The sequence below is a fragment of the Anopheles cruzii genome, chromosome 2, assembly GCF_943734635.1.
Source record: "Anopheles cruzii chromosome 2, idAnoCruzAS_RS32_06, whole genome shotgun sequence".
Classification (NCBI taxonomy): domain Eukaryota; kingdom Metazoa; phylum Arthropoda; class Insecta; order Diptera; family Culicidae; genus Anopheles; species Anopheles cruzii.
In genome coordinates, this window is record NC_069144.1 from 46,573,612 (window position 1) to 46,599,218 (window position 25,607).

Genomic DNA, 25,607 nt, shown 5'->3' on the forward strand with positions numbered 1-25,607 from the left:
GAAATGTTTCACCGAAATATTTCGCGTATATCTTGGGGCTGTCCGTTTAACTGCAAATAAAACACATTTTTAGCAAGAATTTATTTTTCTACACACTTTGCAAGTGACAATATAGTATATTTTCTCTTACAAATTATTTTATGTACTCCTCATGCACACGGTTTTCGTTCGGACCGTCGAACATCTTCTCCCAGAAAAATTGCACCGCACCGGAATGTGTGGAAAAGAAAGCCACCACAAACGCCAGTAGTAGCACCAAACCGATGGCCAACAAGAACGTTGCCCGGGCCCCTTTGGAGGGATTGGTCTCGCCCTGCTGCTGGCGCTTACGTTTCTCAGCAGTCTTGTCAGTATCGAGATCCTTCGTTAGGGCCTGCACCATTTGTTCCGATTCGGCCCCAGTCAGGTGCTTTCTTTTCCGTTTCGATTTCCCAGCAACACCGGTGTCGGCGTCCTGTTTCAGCTGTTTCGCACTGTCGCGCAGTTCAATCTCTCCCATGCAATCACTGATCATCATCTGTTCGATGGTTTTCATCAACTCAACGGCACGGACGGCTGCCCCCAGACAATCGGAAGTATCGCTGAAGGTGCCGATTTTTTTGCCGAATTCCGGATGCAGCGGATTGTTCTTCAGATCCAAATACTTAAGGTTCTTTAGCCGCCCGAACGAGAGCGGCAATCGGGTGATTTGATTGTTGTATAAATCGAGCCGTCGTAGGTTGGTAAGTTGCCCGAAATCGTCACAGATCGAAGTGATTCGGTTTTTGGACAAGTCCAGCTGGGTCAGCTGCGTGAGCGCTAGGAAATCACTCTGAAAATGCTCATTCGTTAGACAAACTGTCAAGAGTAAGCCTTATCACCGCTTACTTTGATAGCCCCGATTCGGTTGTTGGACAAATCCAAGATCGTGGCCCTGCGCAAGGCTTTCTGTGGTGCGGGGATGAAAAGTGCTATCAAAATTAAAAGATCCCAAATCCGACTCCGACGCACTTACGATTTCATTCACTGGGACGGTGGAAATGTTCATCAGACTCAGATCCAGCTGGTTGTCCGTAAGCCGTTCACGGACGTTAATCTTTTCACTATCATCTTTACTTTGTTTCGGCATGCTCCTAATTCATTAGCAATCACTAATAACGAGACGATACGAGAACTACTTTGTTTTGATTCCAACCGGCTAAGATTCGGCAACATTCCAGCTGGACCGAAGTGACATTTCTTTGTAGGGGAGTTTGGGATGAAAACGGCTTCATGCGCCCAAGGTGTTTATATTTCTGTTGGTTCAGCATCGCAAAAATAACGTTTTCAAAAACAAAAATGTTGTTGAGAACCCGCCGATAAGATAAGAAAATTTACGAACCAAGAAAAACCCAACAACAGTCCAAATCCAACAGTGCATCCGAACTCTCCGACCTAGAATCGAAGCCGACAAAATCCTTTCGAGGATCGGTTTCGAAGGGTTCCACGAAACCTTAACATATTTGTAAACGCGTGGGTCCAGCTTGATATTGTTGGTCATTATAAATACTGCAATATGGTATATTATCAATAACAATTTCGAATCAACTTCACTGATTACAGTTTCGTCGTCACATCGCCGACATGAGCATTTCCGTTACTGGTCGGGGTTTTGTTTTTCACGAAGTTGAAATCCTTACCGATCTGCACAAAATACGTCGGTATTTTGCCGCGTCCCTTGACGAAAATTTCACCCCGATAGTCGCACCGGTACCCGTAGCTTTCCAGCACTTCGGCACTTTCCTTCGTCACCTGGAGTTTTCCCGGTTCCCCGGTAGAGTCCATCCGCGACGCCATATTGACGGCGTTGCCCCAGATATCATACAGTGGCTTACTGGAACCTACCACTCCTGCCATCACTTTGCCGTGCGCAATCCCGACACGCAACAGACCGGGGCTGTGTTGCTTAAAGTTCTCGTTACTAAAGTCCCTTAGCACACGCATCAACTCGAGCGCGAATTCGGCCATCACGATCGTCACGTTGTTGCTCTGTCGGCAGTTGCCGGAGGAGTTGCTGCGGGTGCTCGTGCTCGCCTTATGGCTGACGTCGAGTGACGCCCGCGGATTGAGACTCCGCCGCCCGTTGGTCATGAGTGAAGTACGCGTAATGCCCGATACCGAGCGGTAACCGCTGAGCGAAGACGACGAGTCACATCGTCCCGGATCGAGACCACAGGCGGCCATGTACGTCCAGCCACACACTTTAATTTTCTCTACCTTCAGGTACCCGTCGAAGTACTGCAGCCGCTCGTCAAAGTCGCAAATGATCTCGTTCAGCACCTTCAGCACACTCTTCTCGTTCTCCACCGAAATATCCGTATTGACCTCCATATTGGTGATGGTGGCAAACATCACCGCCACGTTCTCGTACTCTTCGTTGTAGAACTCGTTCTTAAGCTGTCGGTTGATGTAGATCTCGGCCACGTGCGTTGGTAGAATGTTTTCGACAAGGATTTTATTCGATTGCTTCGTCACTTCGGCCTCCTCCTTTTGCTTCAGAAGCTGTTGCTTCCAGCTAAAAGCATATACCAACGCTATATAGTGCCAGTCGGCCGGTCCACTTCCGCGAGAGATTGTCTTACTTGTAATCCGTCCGGGCAATGTATTCCGACTGCCGGTCGATCCAGTGGAAGATGATGACGATGAAGAGGATCAACATTAGGTGGGACGCCTTCGGATCGAGCCCTGGGTTCATGCTCGCGCTGCTGTCGAAAAAATAGTACAGATCGTCGAAGATGGTCCAGCAGTAGAAGAAAAAAATCAGCAAACCCACGGCGGCTTTCAGTAGAAAGTGGATGCGCAGAAAAAGGAACGCCATTCCGATGGTTAGCGTTAGGCACTGGGTTACGGACTGTAACGAAAAGAGCCGAAACGTTGGTTCCACATTCGCTTCGACACTGTCCACTGAAGTCGAGGACATACCCAAGGATTGGTGCAGAAAGTTTTTCCCGTATAGTCGTCGCCGGCAGTCCGATCTGTGAACGCGAAATGGGAGGCGTTTCTCTCGTCCGACGCAACTTCGTTGCTCGCGTGCAAATCGTAGCTACACTCGAACAGGTACATTAGCGAGCAGAACACCAACAGTGTGATGGTAATCAGATAGATCACCGTCCGGATAATAAAGTTCCCCATAATGTCGTTCGAGAAGTCGTACAAGACGCGCATCGGCCTCGATTGCGGTTTGCGCACGCGCAGCAAATCGTCAATCGAGTACGGTGTGTAGACGTCCCAGATCTTTTTGAACCACGTGATCGGTACGAACACCACTAACAGTGTGCCGGCGAAACCGTTTAGCATCCAAAAGTAAATCCCGGACGCTTCGTTCAGGATCTGGATCAGCAGAATGCACACGTAAACGATGAAACTCATCAGCACGCTGTACTTGAGCATTAGGTCTGGTTCGCGCAGGTAGGACAGTTCCCAGCGGCTGTTTTCGAAGCACATGAAACAGGGTGACATATTATCTAGCCGATTCGTGTCCTCTTCCTCGTGCCTTCGCTGCGAACCGCCCAGAGGTGGTGGAACTCGCGCGGACTCGCTCCCCGGTTCGTGCATATAGGTTTTGTAGGAGGAGAACAACTTGTTGAACCTACAAAGAGGCAAAAGCAAACAATGTCAATGGCAGCCAGGCAGCAGCAGATATCACGCTCTCGTACTGAAATCTCCCGATGGGCATCCGTTCCAGTTCGTACGCCATTTCGACGTTCGTCAGCTTCATTATTTCCCGAAACTGCTCCATCGAGTTCTGCATAAAGTTTCTCGTTACCAGGCTGCGCTCCTTTTTGATGGTCTTCCGTTTCACTCCACTGGACATCCGGCTGCTGGGGCCCGGTTCTTGAATGGCAAAGAACTGTGACGCGTGCAGTTAGATCCCTGGTCCTCCCATAGTAGTGGTGGCTGGTGGCGATACTCACACTGCCCTCATCGTAGCCGGGCTGTGGCACGATCAGGAACGTTTGTATGTTGTGTTTGGACAATATCGGGTCGTCTTTCGCTTGCGGTGTTCCTTCCTCGAAGATGTACTCCCCGTCTAGCTGCTCCAAGGTTTGCATCGTAACGTGCACTTTGCTGCGTGGGCAACACAAAAGAGCGAGCGATCAAGATGCCGATCGTGTACGGTGCGCCCCAACTTCAAGCTTACCCCGCCTCACCGGTGGACTCCATCTTGTTTGCAATGATCACATCCTTCGACCAAATGTCGTACTGCCATTTGCAGGCACCGATCACTCCCGAGATGATGCTGCCACTGTGGATGCCGATACGCATGTCGATGTTGAGATCGCGCGACAGTCGCACCTCACGGATGTCCTTGATCATGCGGAGGCCCAGGTTGACGCAGCTTTTGGCGTGGTACTTGTTGCGGACCGGCACGCCCGACACGCAGTAGTAGCAGTCGCCCAAAAACTTGATCCTTAGCACGTTGAACTCCTTCGAGGCTTCATCAAACTTTACGAACAGTTCGTGCATAACGTCGACCAGCGTGCGCACCGGAAGTTGAGTGGTCATGTACGTATAGTTCACCACATCCGCGTACAGGATTGTGACGTTCGTGTGCTTCTGCACGTAAAGCTTGCTGGTCAAGTGAAGTTTGCTCAATTAGTACACGCAAATCGCGGGGACATCGCGCCTGATCGCTTACACTTACTTTATCGATCGCCATTGTGTTCCGGTCCGGAAGAAGCTGCAAAGAACACGAATACAGGCCCTGTACTTTGGAACACCCCTTGAACGCTTTCCATCATTATACATTACTTGTTTGTGTTGAACATTTGGGACGCGTTGTGCTGATCATGGCGCGTCTTTTCGATCATCGCCCGGATGTCCTTCTCCATCAGTTCCGCCGTGTGCTCGGGCAGGATACTAAGCAGCAATTCCTTCTGCAAACAGAAAACGGAGCACACTCGCATTAGTCGAGACGAGGCTAGCGTGTTTTGGTGGGTCAACGCTTCACCTACTTCCTGGTTGCGAGCAAACTTTAGCAACAGATTGCCTTCCACCAGCTCGCGCCGATCGAGAAACGTGCGCCGGATCGCCACCTCGTTGATGAGTCGAAAGTACAGCCCGAACAGGTTGAGACACACGAAGTAAATCAGTTCGGCGATCACCTTCAGGGCCGTGTTGTCCTCCAGACGGTACGTGATTAGCGCCATCTCGATCAGATAGCACACGGACGTGGCGGCGCCCAGGATGAGGCCGTGAATGTTTTCGCTCAGTGGCAGAAAAATGTAGATGGCCAAGATGGTGTGACTGGCGTACGAGGGCCGAAGTGGGGGATTGATGAACGTTACCGCTGCGTGGTACAGTGGGATCGTTAGGTCAGTAACGATCATCGTGATGACCGCCATACTGGAGGACACGTACGGAACCCAGGGGTATGCCTTCACGAGCCCTTCCTTGAACGCGGCAAACAGCGAGATCCACACGAAGAGTATGCCAAACGTGTAGCAGATCAGATCCGGATGAATGGCGGCCGTCGGGTGCTGTTGCAGAATAATAGCCCAAAAAAGGGTGAATAGCCTTTAGGACTCTGATCCCGGTCATTCGAATGTAAATAGAAAACAAACATCGAGGGTTCCCCCAAAGCACGAGAGGAATCACCAGCGCGTGTTTCTGTGTGTGTTTGGCCTGTGGTATCATTATCGCGATAAAAAGACACGGCTCAATCGAAACGCTCAATTAAACGCGCTTCTGAAGTGCGCAACGCAGCCCAGAACGGTAGTTGTGTCAGAGCGTCCTGTTATCACCATCAATTAAAATTATTGTCATCCTCCGGCAATGGACTACGAGTTGATACGAGCGGGCGAGGTGGGTGAGCTATTTGAGTTCGTGTTCACCTGTTTTCTCCTTTTTTGCAGGGCCTCTCTGCATTGATTGATGGGCGATGAATCGATTCAAAATTACCATACCCTTCTTCTTCGTGAGTCTCTTTCCGGTGCGCCAGCACACACTCCCATGCTCACCTGTTTGCCGGTCACAATGACGATCACATGCGATATGCTAACGAACGTTTGAAGCACCACGAAGATGGACAGATAGCTCCGCTGCACGCGCTCCATGTATTTGAGGTAAAACGTTTCCAGCCCGAGATTGATGCATTCTCGCTGTAAGTAGTTCGCACACCCGAACCGAGAGGCAAAGGAAAGGTACGTGTGAAAAGGGTTTTCACTAAAAAAACACTGCACCACTGTTGCTTACGCGCAGAAATCCAAGCTCCCATTTCTTCAGCGCTATGTAATCACCCTCACTGTCCTGATGCGATTGATCATTTCTGTCCGCCGGCATTCGACAGATATCGGCCTCTTCCTGGGCTGCGTAAGTGGGCGCTGCTTCCGGTGTCGACCGTCGCGGTACTTCACACATGATCGAAGTGAGTATTGCTTTCTGCCTTCCCAATTACGGACGGGTTTACGGATTTTCGGACGTCTTCTGGGGCATTTTCACTACACCTTAAGCTGCTACACCGTTTCAACAATAGTCGTGATCGTCGACTCACTCGCTAGTTCACCGTCACTTAACCGTTAGTCACCAGAAAAAGTACAAGTACCCGTGGACCCGGAGGCGACACACGTTCGTCGCTCTTAGCCGACAATCGAAAACTAATCAATAACCACGATAAGGTGGGCTCCCAGAGCACACAGGCAGGGTCGATACATGCAGACCCTCAGACTCGCGGCCGTCGAACACAGTCGATTAAATGGGAGTAAAAATTGCCACTTAAAAATAATGTACAAGACGCTCTCAGATAACGGACCGCGGCCAGCTGCTCTCCTGCCCCTGCGCTGCTGCTCCCTCGTTCCCCGAGCGTCGAGCTGTGCGTGTCTGATAAAAGGCAGATTACTGGACACAGGGGAGGTAGTACAAAAATAAACACACCGTCGCCACAACCGGATTTTAGTATGAGTTCATTTCTTTTATTGTCTCTTCCTGTTTCCTGCTTGAACTGTTGAACACAAGATGGACACGCACACGGGGGCAGAGAAGACACAGAGTGTGCACGTAGAGAGCGCACGATGGAGCACACGACCAACCGAGGATCGTGAGGATCCTCCCGGAAAGCAATGGAACTAGTGTTTTTGGACGTTTAGAAGACGCCGACGCACCTACTTAAGTCACTAGATTTCGCTCCCGTCCCACTAGTTGCGCGCCCCCGGTGTGTGTGTGTGTGTGGTGAGAGAGGATATGCCACAGTGTGCGGCTGTGTCGCTATTGTTGCCGTCGTGTGATTCGATTCGTTTTAGATCAGTTAAATATTATATTCACTTACAAGCTATCGCACGCGGCCCCTGTTTCGGCAAGCAACCAGACCGACGACAGGACAGGTCGCCCGGAACGTCGCTCACGACGTTCCGTCGACCACCGGGTGTGTCGAGTGCATTAGTATGGGGAGGGGTTTGTGGCACATGGTTTTCGTTGTTCAATCGCGGTGTGTCTAGAGTACGGTACTACTACGCGCCCACTTCTTAATGTATAAAAAAGGGAAGAGTTACGGTTCGAGGTGAGTGCGCTTAAAGCACCCCGGTGGCAGTGATTTGGCTATAAGCTCGATGTTTTCCACCTCCAACCGAAGCTCGCCCAGCTCGCGCTGATAGCTCTTGATGTTCTGGTTCTGCACATTCTTGGCCTCCGTTAGCGTGTTGAGCCGTCTGGTCAGCTGGGCGTCTTCCAGCTCTTTTTCGGCCGCACTCAGTCGGCGCTCTGTGGATAGGGGGAGAAGCATTTTCAGCACGGGTTATTAGGTACGGGATCTATCAAGCCACGCGCCCGTTTCGTTTGATACATACCCAAATCGTCCAAACTGTTCACATCAATCTCGCGCAAGTTGGCCAGTTCCTGCATGATCAGGTTTACTTCCTTTAGCGCTTTGTCGACCTGCGATTTCGCTTCGTGCGAGTTGAGCTGCGCTTGGCCGACCTTTTCCTTCGCCTCGTTGGTCAGATTCAGGTCCTTTCGAATCTGGGCCTCGCGTTCCTCGAGCCGGTTGTCGGTTTTAGCCAGTCGCCCATTCAACTGATCCGCTTCGTGGTGCAGATCCCGCGCCGTGTTCTTGGTTGCGTTGGCACGCTTCTTGATGCTTTCGGCAAGCTATGGCGATAGCCGGGGAGGTTTCAATTAGCGGTGTTGGGTTTGATCGCCTTCGTCGTCACTTACCTTTGAGGCTTCCTCGGCGTACTTGTCCTGTGCCGTCTGTGCATTCTTTCGCGCATCTCCCGCATTACGGCTGGCAGCTTGCAGGGCCTACAAAAGGACGTATCGGTCAGATGGCTGAGTTACACACGCGGATCGCGAACCTTACCTCTTCGGCACGCTGTAGCAGCTCGCGGGAGTTGTAGATCTGCCGTTCGATGTTGGGCACCAGATTGAGTGCGTCCGTGGCTCGCTTGGAGGACTCCTCGACCTGATTCTTGAACCCGGCCAACGTCTGGTAGGTGTAGTTGGCCTTCCGCAGGGTGCCATCACCTTCGGCCACCGCCTTCTCGGCCAGTTCCTTGGCGTACTGTAGCTGTTTCAGTGCGTCCACGGCGTCCTCCTTCTGTAGCTGGGCTCTGCGCGTGCGTGTGGGGGGAATGGATTGAATTTGGTCACCAAAAACCCAAGTTCACGAGACGAGCGAGCTTACCTGTTGAGCAGCGTATCGGCCAGGTCGATGTTCGCTTCGACGTTGTCGAGCAGCTTCGCGTGATCGGCGATCTTGCTGGCCAGCTCCTCCGCGATGCGGTCCGCTTCCCGGTTGTACTGGGCCGCCTCCTTCTTCATCTGATTGATGTCGATGTTCGGCGGGGTCGTCCGATTGACAGCCGCGAACAGGGTCAGCGCTTCGTCGTTGACTTCGCGCGCCCGGGTCAGCGCCTGCTCGGTCAGCTTCGAGACGGCGCTCAGCTTGTCCCGGGCCTCGGCAATTTCGGCCGCGATCGTCGAGTCCAGCTCCTGCGTGATGTTGGACTGCTGCGTGATCGCATTGTTCGCCTTCCGGAGCGCTTCCGACGCCTTCTCGTGCGCCTCCTGGGCCTGTTTCATGTTGGCGTCCGCTTCCGCCTTGAACCGGTCGGCGTACAGCCGGGCCTCGCGCGAAATGCCACTGATCTGATTCGTCTGGTTACCGAGGTGGCTCGAGATTTCGCGCGCCCGACCGAGCGCCGTGTTGCCCTCGGTCTGCAGCAGCTCCACCGCATCGTCCAGCTGGCGCCGGGCGTCCTGTATCTTGGCGTTGGCCAGCGTCGCATTGTACCCACCCTTGTGGATCTTCCGGTTCGTGACCTCCAGCGATTGGTCCGCATTGTCCAGCAGCTTCTGCACGTCCCGCAGCCGACCCTCCAGGTCCTTCAGCATCTCGTTGAGCGTTTTCTCGCCCCCGCCCGATCCGCTCTTGGCGTCCTCCACCAGGATGTCGATCTTCTCCTGTACCGCGTGCAGCTTACCGGCGAACTCGTTGTCGTCGATCACGATCGGTTTCGATTGGATCTCCTGCAGGATCTGGCTCAGCTCGGCCAGCTTGGCCCGGTGCTCGTTGGCCGCGTCCTGCACCAGATTGTAGCACGCCGGGCAGTCCAGGCAGCCCTGGTGCCGATCGTACTTGTTCTCCTTGCACCGATCGCACCGCAGACCCTCGACGTTGTCGTTGCACGGACACTGCCCGTACTGGTTGCACTGCGAGCCCTTCGAGCCGCTCGGATCGCAATCGCACGCGTGACACCCGTCGTCCGAGAAGCCGTAGTGGGCCGCCGCACACTTGTCACACTTCTTGCCGATCACGCCCGGCTTGCAGAAGCACTCGCCCGTGAACGTGTTGCAGGACGAGTTGAAGCTACCGACCGAGTCGCAGCCGCAGCTCTCGCAGCCGTTGCCGGACACGATGTTCCAGTACCCGTTCTTGCACTCGTTACACGTCCGGCCCACCACGGCCGGCTTGCAGTGACAGTTGCCGCTGATGGAGTCGCAGATCGAGATGCCCTTCTCCGTTTGCTCCGTACCGCGCGGGTAGCAGCTACACTCCTCGCAGCTACCGTGCGGTTCCGCCAGCGGGTCTCCAAAGTGTCCTAATAAAGCGGGGTGGTGAAGAAGAAAGAAGCGATTAGAAATGGTCACCTTTCGCCCGAACTGCTCTCTACCCTGGAGCATCATGTACTACCATCGCTGCAGAGCCCTAGAGCACCGGACAACAGCAGGCAAAACAGGTGCACAGTGCCCAACAAACGCTTCATTTCTACTGGGCTGAACCCCCATGTTCACCGGCGACCACGGACAACCGCAACCTATTATCTTATCACACTCGCGGACCCTTTCGCCTTACAGCTGATTGATAAACACCTTCGCGACGCCTTCACACTTACCCGGCAGACACTGGTCGCAGTGCGGACCGGCCGTATTGTGGATACACTTCAGGCACTCGCCGGTCGTGCGGTTACAATTGCCGACCGCATTCTGGTCCACGTTGCCGTTACAGTCGCACGCCTGGCACACGCGTACCGCGCCGTGCACACCGGTCGGATCACCGTAGTAACCGTCGGAGCACAGCTCGCACCGTGGTCCTGTGTGGGGAAAAACAAGAGCTCTGGTGAGTCAAAAGACGGGAGACAGACGGACACCACGCTGTTCCTTACCGAAGTATCCGACCGGACACTCGAGACAGATGACGGTGTCGCCGGCCATCTGCATACAGGCTCCGTTGTTCGGGCACGGGCAGCGCTTGCAGTCGTATGGCGTTCCGCCGAGCGCGTTTCCGTAGTAACCCTTGGCGCACTTATCGCACGTATCGCCGGCCGTGTTGTGCTGGCAGATGCAGAGCCCCGTTTCCGAATCGCAGATCTCGGCGTGCTTGTTGCAATCGCACGGCACACACGGCATGAACGGGCCACCGCGGGCCGGATTGTGTCGGTAGCCGGGCGCGCACGACTCACAGAACTGGCCCAAGTAGCCGACGGGGCAGGTGCACTGCTCAATCCAGGTGGCCGGACGTCCGGCGGCGCCCCGGTGAGCGGTCTGCAGTTCCACATCGTCCAGCACGGCCTCACCGTGGTCGCTGTAGATCGCCCGGATCTTGATCGCCGTCAGATTGCTCAGGATCGACATGAAACCGCGGGCCGAATTCGACGGTGTCCAGGTGTACTCGGGGTTCTCGTGCAGGCGGAACGAGAACTCGTGCGACTCCTCGCTCGGCATGCGCTGGTTTTGGGCGAAGATAGGCAGCGAGATGCTGCTGTTGCCGCTGTGGAACACCACGTCGTACGGGCTGACGTCGACGCGCTGCTGCCCGACCAGCTGGAGCCGGAACTTGAACAGCCGGTTGTAGGACGCCCGCTGATCGCCCAGGAAGCGGTCCGGCGCGAGGAAGTAAACCGCCCGGTGGCCGGGGCTCGCACCGACGCCGATCGACTGGCTGTGCGAGTTATACTTGACGTCCGCCGGCACGCCCGTATCCGTGACGGCGGTCCATTTTTCCTTGTGCTTGTTGAAGTTCGAGGTCGTCGACACGATCGAGTAACCGCCGGCGCTCGCACACTCGAGCGTGTGGCCATAGCAGAAGCACGGCGTACAGCCGAACTTGTTGTCCGAGTCGAGGTTGAAGTAGCCGAGCCGGCACTCGCGACAGTGGCGCCCCTCGACGTTCTCCTTGCAGGCACAAACGCCCGTCACCGAGTCACAGGACGGTGCGTTGTCCAGCGAGCCCCGCACGTCACAGTTGCACGGCTGGCAGCCGTGCGGTCCGAAGTTGAAGTAGTTGGCATCGCACCGGTCGCACTTGTCACCCGTCACGCCCGGTTTGCACTGGCAGCGGCCCTCCGCGTTGCACTGGAGCGACCGGGAACCGACCGGATCGCAGCCACAGTTGATGCAGTAGCCGTCCTCGCGCATGAAAAAGTTCTCCTTACACCGCTCGCAGTTTGGCCCGTCGCGGTTCGCACCGCAGTCCATGCAGTGGCCACCGTGCCCGGTCAGGTTGTACAGATGGCGATCGAAGAAACACTTGGTGGAGTACCCGTTGCAGTTGCAGGCTAAAAATAGAGAGGATGGGAGAGAGAGAGAGGTAAGCGAACTGTCCACGAATGCGCCCTCCGGAAGTACCAGGCCCTAGGCGATGGCCAGGTTTCGAGGTGAGTAGCTGGCGGGCTTACTGTTGACCAGATAACCAAAATAACGCTGATTTCGTGCACTTTTAGGCTCGTGGCGGGTGTAGTACGCAAACGGTTCCGTGCTGTCCGCGGCCAGGAGCAACGCCAGCACCAACAGCCAGCAGACGGTACGACGACGGTGCTTCATGGTGCCAGCGTAACGGGCGAGTGTGTGGCATTGGAATGCTTTCGCGACCAGCGAAGCGAGCCACTCGCCCGATATACTGGATTCGGACTCTGGAGCCCATAAAAGGGCCACGGCCCGCAGGAGCAGCCATCCAAAAACGGAAACCCGTCCCGGAAAGCTAACGGCAGTTTCTGGAGGTCTGCGGTCCCGTACTTACGTTTGCACTCGTGCACATTCTTGGAGGTGGCACGGCCCCACGGTGCGTCGTTGTAGAACGGCAGGCAGCGATCGCAGTCGGGACCGTCGGTGTAGTGCATGCACTTGCAGACGCGTGTCCGCTGGCCCTCCAGTCCGGTGCTGGTCGTGCACTCGCTCGCATGTCCGTTGCACTTGCAGCGCGCTCCGACCGCGATATCGGCGATCGCGTAAAAGTACGACTTCAGGACCTGTGCGTCACCGAACACCTCGTCGCCGAACGTGTTGAGCCGGTCGAGCGAAATCCGAATATCGGTGGCCGTGACCCACTGCTGCAGCTCCAGGTGGTGCTCGAAGTTGATCGCGGACGGGCGGCCCTCGAGCGACGAGAACGCAATGTTACCGTCGCGCAGGGGCGAGATGTCACTGTACTCGCTGTTGCAGAACGCCCGCGACTCGTCCTCCCCGGTCATCACGGACAGCGAGTCCGGCAGCCCGTACGTATCGCGGCAGGTCGCACTGTAGTACTGGTACGGTATCCAGGGCCCGTTCGGAGTGACGCGCTTGTAGATGGAGAACGACTCCGGGCGCGGCGAGTGAAACACCAGCCGGATGTAGGTGATGTCGAAGGATTTGCCCAGCTTCAGCGTCAGGTTGACCTGATTCGGGTACTGCACACCCTCGAACATCGTCTCCGACTGCCACCAGGTCGGGTGGTTCTGGTCGTGGAAGTCGGTCAGGTAGTTCGGCGAGTGTTGGCCCGCGTGGCACACGTCACAGCTCTTCCGGTTCGAGTAGCCCGTCTGAACGCAGAAATCCGTATCGCCGTCGTGCCCGCACGTGTTGGTCGCTTCCACCTCCAGCTGGTAGGCCGCATTCTCAAACTCCGGGATGCAGCGCTGCGCGAAGACGCGTGGAGCAGGAGGAAACAACAACCCGCCGATCAGAAAGAGAGCGAACGCGCGCGAGAGAGAGAGAGAGAGAGAAAGAAAGGAAGAGGTTACACACTTTCAAGACCTTTTCGGTCACAACCGGCATCACCACGAGAGGAGTGTACGCGTCGCTTATCGCGCCGCAAGAACAAAACGGTTTAAAATAGGCTGATAAAGCCGCTTCCGGAGCGGAGCGACCGAAGTCTCCACACACTGCTCCATTATCAATGAATTCTCACAAACGGCCACTCCAGACTCGTCACGGCGGAACTCTCCGATCTCCGGAGAGTTCCGGACCTCGTCCCCACCGCCCGCTGTGTGGCCAATTGCTGGCGTCGACGAGGCCCCCTTCGGAGTTGAGGAGCCCTCATTACACGGCTTTTTGCTAATTGTGATACGACCGCAACAATTGTTGCTAATTGAGCTATGCAAACGGCACCACACTAGAGGTCTCGGATTATGAAGGGCAAGATCGCACAATGCGCGATTGTTTCCAACTGTTAGTTTCGTCACATTCGAGGCGTTTTTTGATGTGGCGATGCGATAAGGAAACAATGTCAAAGGGTCTTCTTCGACTGACCTAGTGGCACGCCACTATCTGGGCAGACATTTTGGAAAAAGTAGTTTGGGACCAGCGTGATCTAGTAACCCTCATCACCGTACCAGACTTAGTAGCCTCATTTTTTTTTGCTGTGACTCAAAAACTGCACGAACTGAGTGATCTAGTATAGCCATGGGCTTTGAAACCGTAAAACGGTGTAACCTCTGCGCTGGTGAGAGGTGCTAACCAGCGGCGCAAAGTTTGTCCCCCCGGAATCTGCCGTCCGTCCCTTACCTGTGGTCGCCCGTACGGATCGACGCATTCCAGTGGTGGGCTGTAGTGAACGTTTTCAGTAGAACTCGCCGCCGGGCCGGACACTACGGTAAGTACGACGATCGCTCCAGCGATCCAGACGGCGCGGGACCGCATTCTGGGCGTCATATTTTTTGGCACACCTTCTGAAGTCGCACCCGGAGGAACACACTTCCGCTTCCGAACCGGGCAACACCGGGACCGTCCACCAGTGATTTGTTCTGTGGTAATACACTGTTTTCTCTATTTTAGGCTTCACGACACTACTTTCCCAACACGCACACGGAACACACTTCTGGAAATTCGGATTCGGGGCCACAAGAGGGCTCTACACTCTTCTACGAGACCAGCGCACGGCGCGGAAGACACATCGCCTCTGTGGTACCGAGCTCCGGCTCTGCTTATCGGCAACTAGAGCTAGAGGATTCAGGCCAGTTTCCTACCAGGCGCGCGCGCGCCCTGTGTGCAAGATGGTTCCGGAAAGAGTTGCGGAGAGAGAGCGAGAGAGTGGGAGAGAGAGAGAGAGCGAGAGTGAGAACAAGATTCCGGGTGTTCCGGGCGAGTAAGCGAGAAAGCGAGACAGAGGCCCCAAATGTGTGGGCCAAAGGCTGGCTGGATGTTGAGATCATAGAACATGCGGGGCTCGCGGTGAAGTCACACACATTTCACATGCGCAAAGTCTCAGCGCGTTCGATAAACATTGAGGGACCGAATCCCAAGCATCTCCGGATCGATCGTCGTCAGAAGACGATCCTGTGAATGTCTGTGAGTGTAAACAGTTCCACCGCCCCAACGGAACGAGGCGGACCGATGACTCTGGCAGACCAAGACCAGTCGCAGCGGCTCTGTAACATCTGCTGCTCGCAGCGAGCCGAACGAAATAAGGAATGATTTCATAATGCCGTCTGAACCAGTGGCGGTACCAGACATTGTTGCTCCGCAAACACACACCGGAACGGTGCGGAGATTTTTCGCTTACAACAATATTTGCCTTTTGATGGCGTCATCAGAGTTGATAAAAAGTCAGACCCGAGACCGAGACCAGCAAGCTTTGGCGGCCGTGCGCGCGCGGGGAGCAAAGAATGCACCGACAGCTGCAGGCGAGAGGGTTCTCCAATTGCAGCCACTACTACGGGTTCTCCCCATCACAGGGTTCCAGGGCAGAGTTTCCAGGGCCCCAACGTTGGAGTCGTTCGGCGCGGTTTGAAAGCGATGCTTCGTTGCCGTTTTCCATACCGAGGATTGAATGAGTTTCACGTGGTTTTCGATGGCCGGCAGCTCCAATCTTGGCTCGCTAGAATGGGTGCACCCGGAACGGAACGGTAGGCAGCCGGCCCCAAAGCCGGCCCCAGAGCGCGCCGGCTCTTATCGGTTCCGTTGCTGATAGCACACGAGTGGCCTGTGTGTCCGAGAACCGGAAAAGATTGTGGTGCCTCTCCGTGTGGTATGGTTTCACTTTCGTTTCACATTCGCTTCACAGTTCTCTCGGGTATCACTTCCCTCTTCGGGGACTGTGCACTCGGATCGCACCTAGCAACACCAAGAAAAACCCGACCAGCGATCATTTACCAAGCTGTAGCAGTCGTCGCGGCTCCGCGCGCTGTTGATCTTCTGCGAGATCGACTTCGAATGGTAAAGATCATTTTCACATCCCATCGCCCAGTGAGCGCGAACGACCGAGCGGCCGAGGAGAAGGAGGATCGAGGAATATATCCAGCACACACACACACACACAGTCACGCATGCGGCCGCACACATTTGCTTGTTGATGCCTGCCTGCGCAAACACACATGATCATTCGCGCCCCCTGGCGAACAGTGGGAAGGCGTGCGGCGAAAGAAAAACATTCGTTTTGTAGCTGCAGCAGCAAAAATCTGTTCCGACCGAAGGAAGGCTGAAGGAATTTCCATGATCTCCGCTGTTCGCCGTGTCTCACACCTGGCCCACGGATTGAGAAGGCGTTCGAGGAAGTCGGAGCGCATTCGAGGCGATCGCTGGACCAAACACACTCCAAACCGGGGACTACCTCGGTGCCCACCTGGCGTTAGATCGTGGGACCACCACACGATGGCACACACAATCCACGGGTGACGTTCGCGTTCCGCGAAACACACTGAAACTGCTGAAAACGTCAAATTCCGTCGGAGTCCCGAATGCAACTGCCGAAAGTGCGGCCGCGATCGTGTGCTGGGTTATGATTTTCTATGCTCGCACCCTCGGAATGTGTGTGTGTGGGACTTTATTTTTATTCCACGCTGCGCTAACACACCACTACACACAGGCACGATGGATTCTGATCGTTTGAATATGTGCCTCGCCGAGCACAGGGTGCCGCATCGTCGCGTTTTTCGAAGAAGATCGCTGAAAGTGACAGTTCGATATAGCGTGTGTGTGTGTGTGCGTGTCTTCGAGCCGCGCTTGTTTTATGCTGCATTTATCGGCACGACGGCAGCATATGCTGCATATGCTGCGATCGCGGCGCTCGCGCGCTTGTGTTTTATTTTGGGCTTTACGATCATTTCCCGATCGCCGGAGACGGGTGACTCAGATGCACGTTTTACTCTTTCCTTTTTCAACGCGCTCAACCTTTTGGATTCGTTTCTGTTGGAGCGCGCGCGATGCTAGAGGTTGGTCTCCAAAGTCCATAGCCGCGATCGACCGTACGATCAGAGCAAACATCTGTGGCCGTCTTCTTCTGCGCCGTCGCATTAAGTGGGTCAATGACGGGTTAAGCTAGCGCTAGGGCGGAAGCTAGCATCCTAATGCGAAGGAAACAGATTAAACAGCTCCGAGATAGATCTTGGAAAACAACTGATTTACTCTATCACAATCTAGCGAAAGATAGGGTAGAATAGCTTGATTTCAGTGGAATACTATACCCACATTCAAACAAAATGTTAACCCATCGATAGGGAACTGCGAACATTCTGGCACGAGAAGATGTCTACTTCACATAAGTGATCGCGATCGCACACTTTTCGGATTGCGAATGAATGATCTTCTCTAACCTGGGATAAAACCGTTCAACATCAAATATATTTCGGCTCTCAAATGCTGCCTTTCGGTCGCGGCCTCTCGATACAAATACACAAATAGTAGAAAAAGTGGTGCACATACGACAATCACACACACACACGGACTGTTGCTGTTTTAAATGCCAAAAAGTACACTTATTGGGAGTGGTGCGGGAACTACCCGGAACTGACCCGTGCCTTTGCGTCCTTCTTCTTCTTCGGAGGGGCTGGCGGTGGTGGTGGCGGAGGCTGGGGTGGCTCGTTCCGCTCGTCGCCCCGGTCCGGATCGGAGTCGATGATGCACTCGTCGCTGGACGTTTTGCTGATCGTAATGACCGGTATCTGCTCGATCCAGTCGGCCGTTTGGTTCTGCATCCGCTGCCGTTCCGCCCGGGCCGCCATCCGGAAGCGTTCGGCCGTCGAAGGGCGCGTCCGATCGAACTTGCTCTTGCTCCCTGCTCCCCCCGTTCCAGCCGCAAGTTCCACCGTGCGATCTTCATCCGTCGCCGCCGTCGCCACTCGCCGGTCGGCCCGGTGGATCTGCTCGACGGTACGCGCATCGAAACGGAAAACTTCCGCCTCCGGTTCGGGCTTCCGGTGGGTGCGCTGCTGTTTTTCGTTCTCCGTCCCAACCACCGGCAGGGGCGGACCCCCCTGGGGATCGTCCACCGCCTCGACGGACTGTTCCTTCTGGAGCGCCCGCTTCATCATGCGCTGCAGCAGCTCCTTGTGTTTGGTGGCCGAGTTCTCCGAGTCGGTGGTCGCATTGTCGGTGGTCGACTGGAGACGCAGCTGCGTGGAGTCCAGCACCTTGTGCCAGGAGCTCGACAATCCGTTCATCCCGGGCCCGATCGCGCCGCTCCCGGATTGTTGTTGCTGTTGCTGGTGCTGCTGGGTGCTGGAAGCGATCTTGAACATTTTGCGCCGCTCTTCGGTGCGTTCCTTGCGCAGCTGCAGCTTCAGGTCTTGGTTGGCTTCGCGCAGCGAGCCGGTCAGCGAGATGAGGTAGTAGATGATAAGGATGAGGAGCACGAGCAGCGGGATGATGGCCGCCGGCGACACGATGTACTTGGTGATCATTTCCGGCACGATTCGCTCGGTGGCGTTCGTGAGCAGGTGGTAGATCCGGTTGGAGTTCGAGAACGGACCACAGTGCCAGGAGGGCTCGAGGAACACGATCGCATAGCTCACGGGCAGAACGCACAGGAAGAGCATCGTCAGGAGCAGCGCAAAGTAGAAGTTGTTCGAACGGGACGCCCGGAACACGACCTCGTGCGGCACGTTGCACGTCAGCACGGTCCAGGAGCGCAGGTAAAGGATGACCACCAGCTTGGCGATGTTGAGCACGGCCAACCCGGGTGAGAAGAACATACCCATCCACACCATGCCCTGGTTGTTCACCAAATGCAGGATGTTTTCCGCGATCTTGAAGTCACCATACTGCAAAGGAGTGACCGTTGGTGTAAGTGGGACAACCTGTGAGGCGCACCAGAGCGGCAGACCGGTCATACCTACCATTGGAAACTTCTTCTCCAGATCCCAGCACCAGCAGTTGTTCATGTACCGCACGAAGAGCGCCCGGATGACGTCCATGATCAGGGTGGACACAATGGTGACGAGCTGTTCGAGGTGAGAGAAGGAACATGAGCGTGAAGCAACCAAACGTATTTCGCTCCCGGCGTCGGGGCTTACCAAATCCATGACGGTTAGCTTGGCCAACTCCTGCCCGAACATGGTCTCCCAGCAGAGCGACCGTATGTCCGCGTCCCGGTACTTGCTGTCCTTCTCGTCCACGGTCTCGGCCAGTGGGCACACCCAACGGTAGCAGAGGCTATCGCTTTCGGTGGTCACGATCGGAGGTGGTGCATCCTCTGCCGTGGAACTGGTCGTTGCTGCAGTCGTCCCGATATCATCCGTGGACACGCTATCTTCGCCGTACGACGTTGTGCTTGGTGGAGCCACGGAAGCGGTGCTCGAGTCCGTCGTAAGCACCGGCGACGGTTGAGCATCGTAGTCCGTCTCGGTTGTCACGGGTCCCGTTGTTGGCGGTACAGAAACCGATCGCTCGGTGGACGTGGACAGGGCATCCTGTAGTTCTTTCGAGGTTAGAAACTGATTCGCTTCATACTCCGCCTCGTCGTCGTCGTCGTCGTCCTCTTCGGAGTAGTAGTACGCCGCCAGGAACTCGTCGTACCTCCCGTCGGTCACATACTTGTACAGCTCGGTGTAGGTCATCGTTTGGAATGCCTCCGTGCTTCCGTCCGTCACCGGCACACTGGGAGTGGCCGTCGCCGAAGAACTGTCGATCGTCGTTGTGCTAAGATTATCGCTAAATGCGCTCTGGCTGAACGTCGGATCCGTGTCGTTTGGAGAGGGCGCTTCACGCTTGTTGATCGGCACTCCCTCCAGTTTATCGTTCGGCAGGAGCCGGGCCCGGTGCTCCAGGTAGTCCGCCATGCCTTCGTCGTCGTAGTCGTACCGCCCGTCGAACGACGAGTAGTAGTAACTTCTCACGGTCGTGGCCGGCAGGTTGGTCGTCGGCGGAAACGTGGCCGCGGTGCTTCCCGGTAGCTCCGGATTGGCGACGGTGGACAGGTTCGTCAGCAGCAGAGTCGTCAGTAGTGTGTTGGTACAGTTCGCGATCACCTTGTAGCAACCGGCCGCCACGGAGCGGTTCACGTCCCCGAGCGTAGCTAGCATCGGAGCGAGAGAGTCGTGTCCCGTGACCCCGGTAACACCAACGTCCGGCGGCAGCATCATTCCACCCCACCGTTCGCTAGTGTCCGGCACGAAACACAGCTCGGCGGACGTGGTGAAGTTGGTCGGTTTGATCCGCCGCAGCTCGCCCGTCATGTGAGCGATCTTGTCGAACAGGGCGAAGATCAGCGAGTAGAGGTTCAGCATATTCAACACCATGATGCGGGCCAGCTGGATGCGCAGCTGCTTCCGCGGGTGGTAGTACTCCATCATACCGAGCGCCTCGAAGATCATCGGGAAGAAGAACGAGATCAGCGACATCACGACGGTGATCTCGTTGCGCCGCCACCACGAGTCCGTGTCCGTGAGGTCCATTGAGCGCTTCACCACCTGAATGACCTCGTACGCCGAAATCACCAGCAGGCCCAGGATTAGAAAGTTTACCAGAATCCGCAGTAGAATGATCTTCCAGCTAGAACGGAAGCGGAAGAAACATCGGAGCATTAAGAGCACAGCGGCCACAGGAAGTATGGTTCCTACTTTTGGGTGTCCTTTTTCTTTTCCGCCTCTTCCAGCAAGGCTTCCTTGAAGCCCAGAATGATGGACGCCATCCGGTTCTGGGACGTCTCCATGTGGCCGATCATGTAGTCCCAGCCGGTAAACAGCTTCCAGGAGAACACGTACTCATCGTCCTTGGACGACAGCTTCGACATCCGCGAATTCTCCGCCATTCTGTACGAAAGGGAGATTATTATTTGCATTGGACAAGACCCAAGTGGGGTCCCTTACTTTTTCAGCGTGGCGACAAAGCTGTAGATGTACACGACCAGTCCGGTGAAAAAGTAGGCCAACGGCAGATTGTAGCCCCAGGCGATGGCACCGGAGAACGTGGAGTAGTAGCTGCAAGAAGTAGACGCAACACACCCGAGAGGTGACTGATGTGACCTAAAACAAACGAGAGGTTCCCCCTCGATACCCCCATTGAAGTCACACTAACCCGTAAAAAAGGATCGAGTACTTGAGTGGTCCCTCGAACTCCCAGATCGTGCTGAAGTTGCGTGTCAGGGCGCGCTCCTGACGCGACATCGTCTTCCGGATGTCGCACTTGGCCTTGTCCGCGTCGACGTAGATCTCCTCCGGTACCATAATGAACACGACGAGCAGCACCGAGATGACGATGTTGACCGAAAAGAGCCACCGAAGGAAGGTGAAGTACGACGCGACGACCGACCCGAAGTGGGACTCGATCTCCTTGATGCGCGATTCCCACGGTATGAGGTACGTGGCCAGGTTGGCCAACTCTCGCAGCAGCTGTTGCCATTTCTGTCAGAAGAGAACCATTCGCCATCATGTCCGTTTAGCGTACTCCGTCGTGATTACTGACCGTAGTGAGGAAGATGCTGAACTGTGCCAGCAGACTGCGCGCCGTCCGGGAGGTGAAGTGCTCCTGCAGGGCACCCTCGTGCCGGGTGATGTAGCTCTTCGCCTGCTGGACCAAGCGCAGTTTGCGCTTCATGCTGATCGGCTGCAGCTTCACCGTCTGCAGCACCTCCTTGTGGAGCCGGATCGTGTCGAACAGTTTGTCCTGCCGGCCGCCGGCCGACTCTTCGCTCCGCACCCCGCCGCCCCCACCAATCGAGTCCTCCGGCAGCGTGACGCCCGTTTCGCCCGAACTCGTCGTGTAGACACTCGAGCGACGCCGATCACCGCCGGGCCGACGGTCCGTTCCTGCCGCCGACTCGGTTCCACCCGGCAGTCCCATCATCTGGCTGAGCGGACTCGACGCTCGCCGGTGACCCTTGTAGCCGCGCCGCTTCTTAACACTTGCTTTCCGCTGGATGATCGCATTAATACTGGCCGAGTAGTCTTCATCGTCGTCGTCGTGGTCGCCGTCAGCGAGGTTGAAGTCGGTGTCGACGGGACCGTCGTGCCCGCCAGGGAAGATTTCGGCACTGCGAAGACCGGGACCGGGACCGGAAGCAATTTGCAGCAGTCAGTTGACGGCGTGGCCAGTGGTGAAGTAGGATCCGGCTTCCGGGCTCCCGGGGAACTACTTACCCAATGTAGAGAGGCGTATCCGGCGCTTTCATGACAGCACTTCCGGTGCTCACAGAGTGCACCTTCGTTCGTTCCTTCGCTGGTCCCCGGGGTTGTTTACTTGCTGTTGCTGCTGCTGCTGGTGTTGTTGCTGCCGTAGTCTGTCGGCCATCTCCTCCATCAGCTGCGCTAATTGTTTCACGCGGAATCTCGACCGGAACCGGATGTTGGTGTTCGGTACTTAAATCACTGTCCGCGGCGCTGCACTGGGGCTGGCCATCGCCTGGCGGAGCGCGTATGGGCGGAAAGGCCCAGGTGACGGAGAGTTGTGGCGAAACCGACGATGACGGTGGTGAAAGCTGTCAAAAGAAACCGGAACCGGTTACGGTCGGGGGGCCCAGTTGGCTCTTGGCTGTTGGCTGGGACCAACTCGGGCACCGACTGATAGTCTGCATTTCCACAATCCATTGGCGGTGCAGTTAGTGACCACCTGAAGTGTGCGGAAATCAAGTAGCCAACGGGGCTGCCCATTGTCCGGGAATCTGAAAAAAACTCCCGCTGACAATTAGACGCGCCTGCCACGGTTGGATACAGAAATTTTAATCGCAGTGGCCTATTCTTGGCCTCGGCGCCCGACATTTTATAAATAGACCACCAGAGGCGATACCAGTTCTAACGCTTTAAGCGATTAAAAGAAAGCGAGACTGCCAGCTCGGTTGGGCGATATCGATGTGCCACAGACAGCGCCGTCCGTCGGTCGTTTAAAGGAGTTTACTTTCCCACTGCCGCCCTCGACCTGTGGCGGACGATAATTTCTAACTCTTGTCCGCCGTCTGTAAGGTCTTCCCAAGCGGCGGTTCGCAGGAAATGACGTTCGCCCTGCGACTCCGACATCGAATGATAATTGATTACGCGGCAAGCGGCTCCATTAATAATCGGTCTCATTACTATGTGCGTGGGATCGGTGATGGAGAGACCGGAGAGAACGGAGGAACCGTGGACGTGACTTGACTAGTACACCACAGCAAAGAGGGTGTGCGTGTGTTAGAACGGCAAGGAGAGCGAACCTGGAGCAGCACTGTGTCACGATGGCACGGCAAGTGGCAGTGAGGTGGTGAGGGTATTTTGCCCATTAATTAGCCTCCCGCAACATAGGGCGCGCACGGGGCATCCCTTCTGGGCTACCCTCAAGAACAGACAGCAGTGATGACGATTCGCGTGTCACAGGTTGTTCCGTGCCGGGCCGGGCCGGGTTTGTTTGCTCGACAAGTCAGACACCAAATAGCAGCGCCGAAAAAAGGCGTTGTGTGGCCTCCCCGACGACGATGACGACGGTGGGATGTCATTTTCGGCGCGCCTAAAGACCGGAGAGCCTTTCATTCATGGTGCCGAGGCGAAGAAATTCCTTGGTTTCGGGGTGTGTTTCGTTTCCAACACAGCAAAAAAAAACCGGCGTAATGGTTACATTTTGGGGGCCTATAAAATCCTTGTGGAATGGACTGGGTGGCCGTTGTTTGAAGGACGTGCAAATGGTGGGCCAAAATGGAGGACAACCAAAACGGTTTGGGGCGAACCGCGTGAAGCTTTCTGAGTTTGGTCGTTTAGCATCTTTTTCTGGTTTGGAAATCTTTTGTAAAATTTTTGTGGGATTTAAGCCGTTGTGACGTTTAGCGTAACCGGTGACCAATGATAGGCTCGTATATCGAGAGCCATCGAAGAGCTCTGTGAAATTAAAAGCATCCGAGAGCCCTGTGGAGGAAATTTCAACTCCAGTTACAGTCACCGATTTCGAGTTGAGCTTCCGAAACTGTTTAATTTTTCACCATTTATCGTAAATTCTTGAGTTTAGAGTTTCGACACTTGAAACATCAAATTATTCACATCATATTAACGATTCTTTTTCGATTCTTTCAGCATAGCCACTGTTGGTGAGTAATCCAAGAATCCACTGCTCTGTGTTCCGGCTAACCTTCGCAACGACGAACCTCGATTCAAAAGGCTTCAACGGATACTGTAGGTTAGTTGAATGTACAGGAAATGCTATACACAGAACACTGGAGCGAATGCTGGCGCACCGATCACACCTCCGCGCGACACACGATACTCTTTCACGCCGAACAGAGCCCGTAGGTCCTGGCACTCGAATCTTTCTCTCTCTCTCTCTGTGCGTGTGTGGGCGGCGACCTGCGCTCGCTCGGAAGGACTCGCAGCAACTGTGGTCCACATTGGCAGCGCAAAGGTTGCCAGCGTGCCAGCGTGAAAGGCTTTCGGTTTCTTGCGAAGTCCTCGCACACGCACACACACACACACACTTACACACACCGACGCTTCAACAATGGTGCGCCAAGGGTTTGGCAAATATTGTAAGAAAAACGGTCGGACAACGGCCGGCGGCCATTTGAATGGAAGGGATAACGGATGCCCCTGCTCGTGACCGCCCGCGGCGGACGATATGGGGGTTTCCGTCCCAGGAAGCTCCATTAGAGCGCCCGCCACCTGCTGGCCGGGTTCGTGGCCAGGATCTAGTGGGCGCCCCCCGGTTGGTTGATAATAATCGGAATGGCAGTAAAGGGCCGCTTCCCTCGCGCTCTCCTACGTTTCCCAACCTACGATGTGGTGGTGGCCGGCTACCACATCGTGAGGACTTGGAGAGGTGCCGCCACTGGGTTGGGTGCCCTTGCGAGGACTGCCCTGGACTTTTTATTGCTTCACTACACTCAATTAATTTGCGCCTCGAAAAGGGGGTTGTGATGGGAGCCTTACGGGTGCCTAACTATCTCAAACGGTCGGGCCCGGTCCCGTCCCGGAATGGCCCCCAATCATGCACCATCCGGACGATTGGACGATTGGATTATCGCAAACGGAACGAACCCCGTTCGGTGGGATAAGAAATTGCCGTAATCTGTTGCGAACACGATATACCAAGCCACCGTCGGCCCCTTGGCTTTGGTCCAAAACCGATCCAGTCCAGGCCTGGCCGCCGCGTCAGGTGTGGTCCAGACACCTAACTACGCTGCTTGCTTCGTAACAAATCACGCCACCAGGTGGTACCTCGTCGCCGCCGCCACCGAGCTGCAGCAGCGAACTACCGGACGATTCCCGGCGGCGCGCACCGCTGTCCAGCTTCAGTATTCCGGACGGTTTCTTCCGAGCACGTCTCGGGCCCGCCGGCTCGTGACCACTCATCTCGTGCCCGGTGCAACGGGTACACACAGAATCACAGCACACGCGTTCGGACGGACGACGGCCCCGCCGGTCGCGGAAGCACGTGCGAACTGTCACACGTTCCGAGCAGGAATGACACCAGCAGGTTGCGCGAAATGCGTTCCGCGGGTGACACACGCATATGCATAATGAGGCCATCGCGGGCCTTGTTCCCTCGCCGCTAGCGAGACGTGCCTGCTTGTCTCTCTCTGTACAATAAATATTTACAATTCACGTCTGCGAAGAATGGGTCTGCCCCGGGGCCGGGTGAGTGACGAGCTGTCAAGTAAAATGGCTTCAAACCCCGGCGCCCGGCGGGAACGGCGACTACAAATTGCACCCTCGTGTTCTGGGAATCCCCCCGGGGGGGTGGGAGGCCGAGCGCCACCGGCTTAAATCCAGTGGTACCGACTCGACGAGCCG

General features: G+C 55.5%; 4 protein-coding genes across 4 annotated transcripts; all 4 read right to left on the reverse strand.

The window, feature by feature from the left end:
• Positions 1-109: 109 nt before the first annotated feature.
• LOC128277664 (leucine-rich repeat-containing protein 59-like) lies at positions 110-1,132 on the reverse strand. The gene is made up of 3 exons (XM_053016160.1): positions 995-1,132; positions 868-927; positions 110-811 (listed from the first exon to the last, which is right to left on the reverse strand). The coding sequence occupies exons 1-3, from the start codon at positions 1,106-1,108 to the stop codon at positions 134-136; spliced, it is 852 nt and encodes a 283-aa protein (XP_052872120.1). The 5' UTR covers positions 1,109-1,132; the 3' UTR covers positions 110-133.
• Positions 1,133-1,575: 443 nt separating this feature from the next.
• LOC128279177 (adenylyl cyclase X E) lies at positions 1,576-6,378 on the reverse strand. Its single transcript, XM_053017897.1, has 11 exons — positions 6,214-6,378; positions 5,979-6,119; positions 4,974-5,498; positions 4,771-4,895; positions 4,664-4,699; positions 4,160-4,591; positions 3,933-4,086; positions 3,675-3,868; positions 2,941-3,607; positions 2,601-2,869; positions 1,576-2,533 (listed from the first exon to the last, which is right to left on the reverse strand). Exons 1-11 carry the CDS (start codon positions 6,376-6,378, stop codon positions 1,576-1,578), a joined length of 3,666 nt encoding a protein of 1,221 aa, XP_052873857.1.
• A 547-nt stretch (positions 6,379-6,925) lies between these two features.
• LOC128276094 (laminin subunit gamma-1) lies at positions 6,926-14,361 on the reverse strand. Its single transcript, XM_053014567.1, has 9 exons — positions 14,215-14,361; positions 12,470-13,346; positions 10,617-12,008; positions 10,347-10,544; positions 8,636-10,052; positions 8,312-8,561; positions 8,167-8,253; positions 7,800-8,100; positions 6,926-7,713 (listed from the first exon to the last, which is right to left on the reverse strand). The coding sequence occupies exons 1-9, from the start codon at positions 14,359-14,361 to the stop codon at positions 7,502-7,504; spliced, it is 4,881 nt and encodes a 1,626-aa protein (XP_052870527.1). The 3' UTR covers positions 6,926-7,501.
• Positions 14,362-17,423: 3,062 nt separating this feature from the next.
• Positions 17,424-25,166, reverse strand: LOC128279178 (transmembrane channel-like protein). The gene is made up of 10 exons (XM_053017898.1): positions 25,032-25,166; positions 22,002-22,339; positions 21,328-21,895; positions 20,941-21,266; positions 20,733-20,843; positions 20,484-20,675; positions 19,989-20,415; positions 18,939-19,031; positions 18,762-18,866; positions 17,424-18,686 (listed from the first exon to the last, which is right to left on the reverse strand). The coding sequence occupies exons 1-10, from the start codon at positions 25,164-25,166 to the stop codon at positions 17,424-17,426; spliced, it is 3,558 nt and encodes a 1,185-aa protein (XP_052873858.1).
• Positions 25,167-25,607: the final 441 nt, after the last annotated feature.

What these genes read in the sequence shown, in the direction of transcription:
- LOC128277664 (XM_053016160.1), bottom strand. Translation starts at nt 1,108, where the DNA reads ATGCCGAAACAAAGTAAAGATGATAGTGAAAAGATTAACGTCCGTGAA. An exon ending in CCGTCCCAGTGAATGAAATC is followed by an intron (nt 928 to 994) that starts GTAAGTGCGTCG and finishes CCCGCACCACAG; the next exon opens with AAAGCCTTGCGCAGGGCCAC. An exon ending in ACCGAATCGGGGCTATCAAA is followed by an intron (nt 812 to 867) that starts GTAAGCGGTGAT and finishes GAGCATTTTCAG; the next exon opens with AGTGATTTCCTAGCGCTCAC.
- LOC128279177 (XM_053017897.1), bottom strand. Translation starts at nt 6,378, where the DNA reads ATGTGTGAAGTACCGCGACGGTCGACACCGGAAGCAGCGCCCACTTAC. An exon ending in GGGAGCTTGGATTTCTGCGC is followed by an intron (nt 6,120 to 6,213) that starts GTAAGCAACAGT and finishes AACTACTTACAG; the next exon opens with CGAGAATGCATCAATCTCGG. An exon ending in ACACAATGGCGATCGATAAA is followed by an intron (nt 4,592 to 4,663) that starts GTAAGTGTAAGC and finishes TCACTTGACCAG; the next exon opens with CAAGCTTTACGTGCAGAAGC.
- LOC128276094 (XM_053014567.1), bottom strand. Translation starts at nt 14,361, where the DNA reads ATGACGCCCAGAATGCGGTCCCGCGCCGTCTGGATCGCTGGAGCGATC. An exon ending in GTGTCCGGTCGGATACTTCG is followed by an intron (nt 10,545 to 10,616) that starts GTAAGGAACAGC and finishes TTCCCCACACAG; the next exon opens with GACCACGGTGCGAGCTGTGC. An exon ending in TGCTACAGCGTGCCGAAGAG is followed by an intron (nt 8,254 to 8,311) that starts GTAAGGTTCGCG and finishes GTCCTTTTGTAG; the next exon opens with GCCCTGCAAGCTGCCAGCCG.
- LOC128279178 (XM_053017898.1), bottom strand. Translation starts at nt 25,166, where the DNA reads ATGAGTGGTCACGAGCCGGCGGGCCCGAGACGTGCTCGGAAGAAACCG. An exon ending in GATACGCCTCTCTACATTGG is followed by an intron (nt 21,896 to 22,001) that starts GTAAGTAGTTCC and finishes CGGTCTTCGCAG; the next exon opens with TGCCGAAATCTTCCCTGGCG. An exon ending in TCAGCATCTTCCTCACTACG is followed by an intron (nt 21,267 to 21,327) that starts GTCAGTAATCAC and finishes CTCTTCTGACAG; the next exon opens with AAATGGCAACAGCTGCTGCG.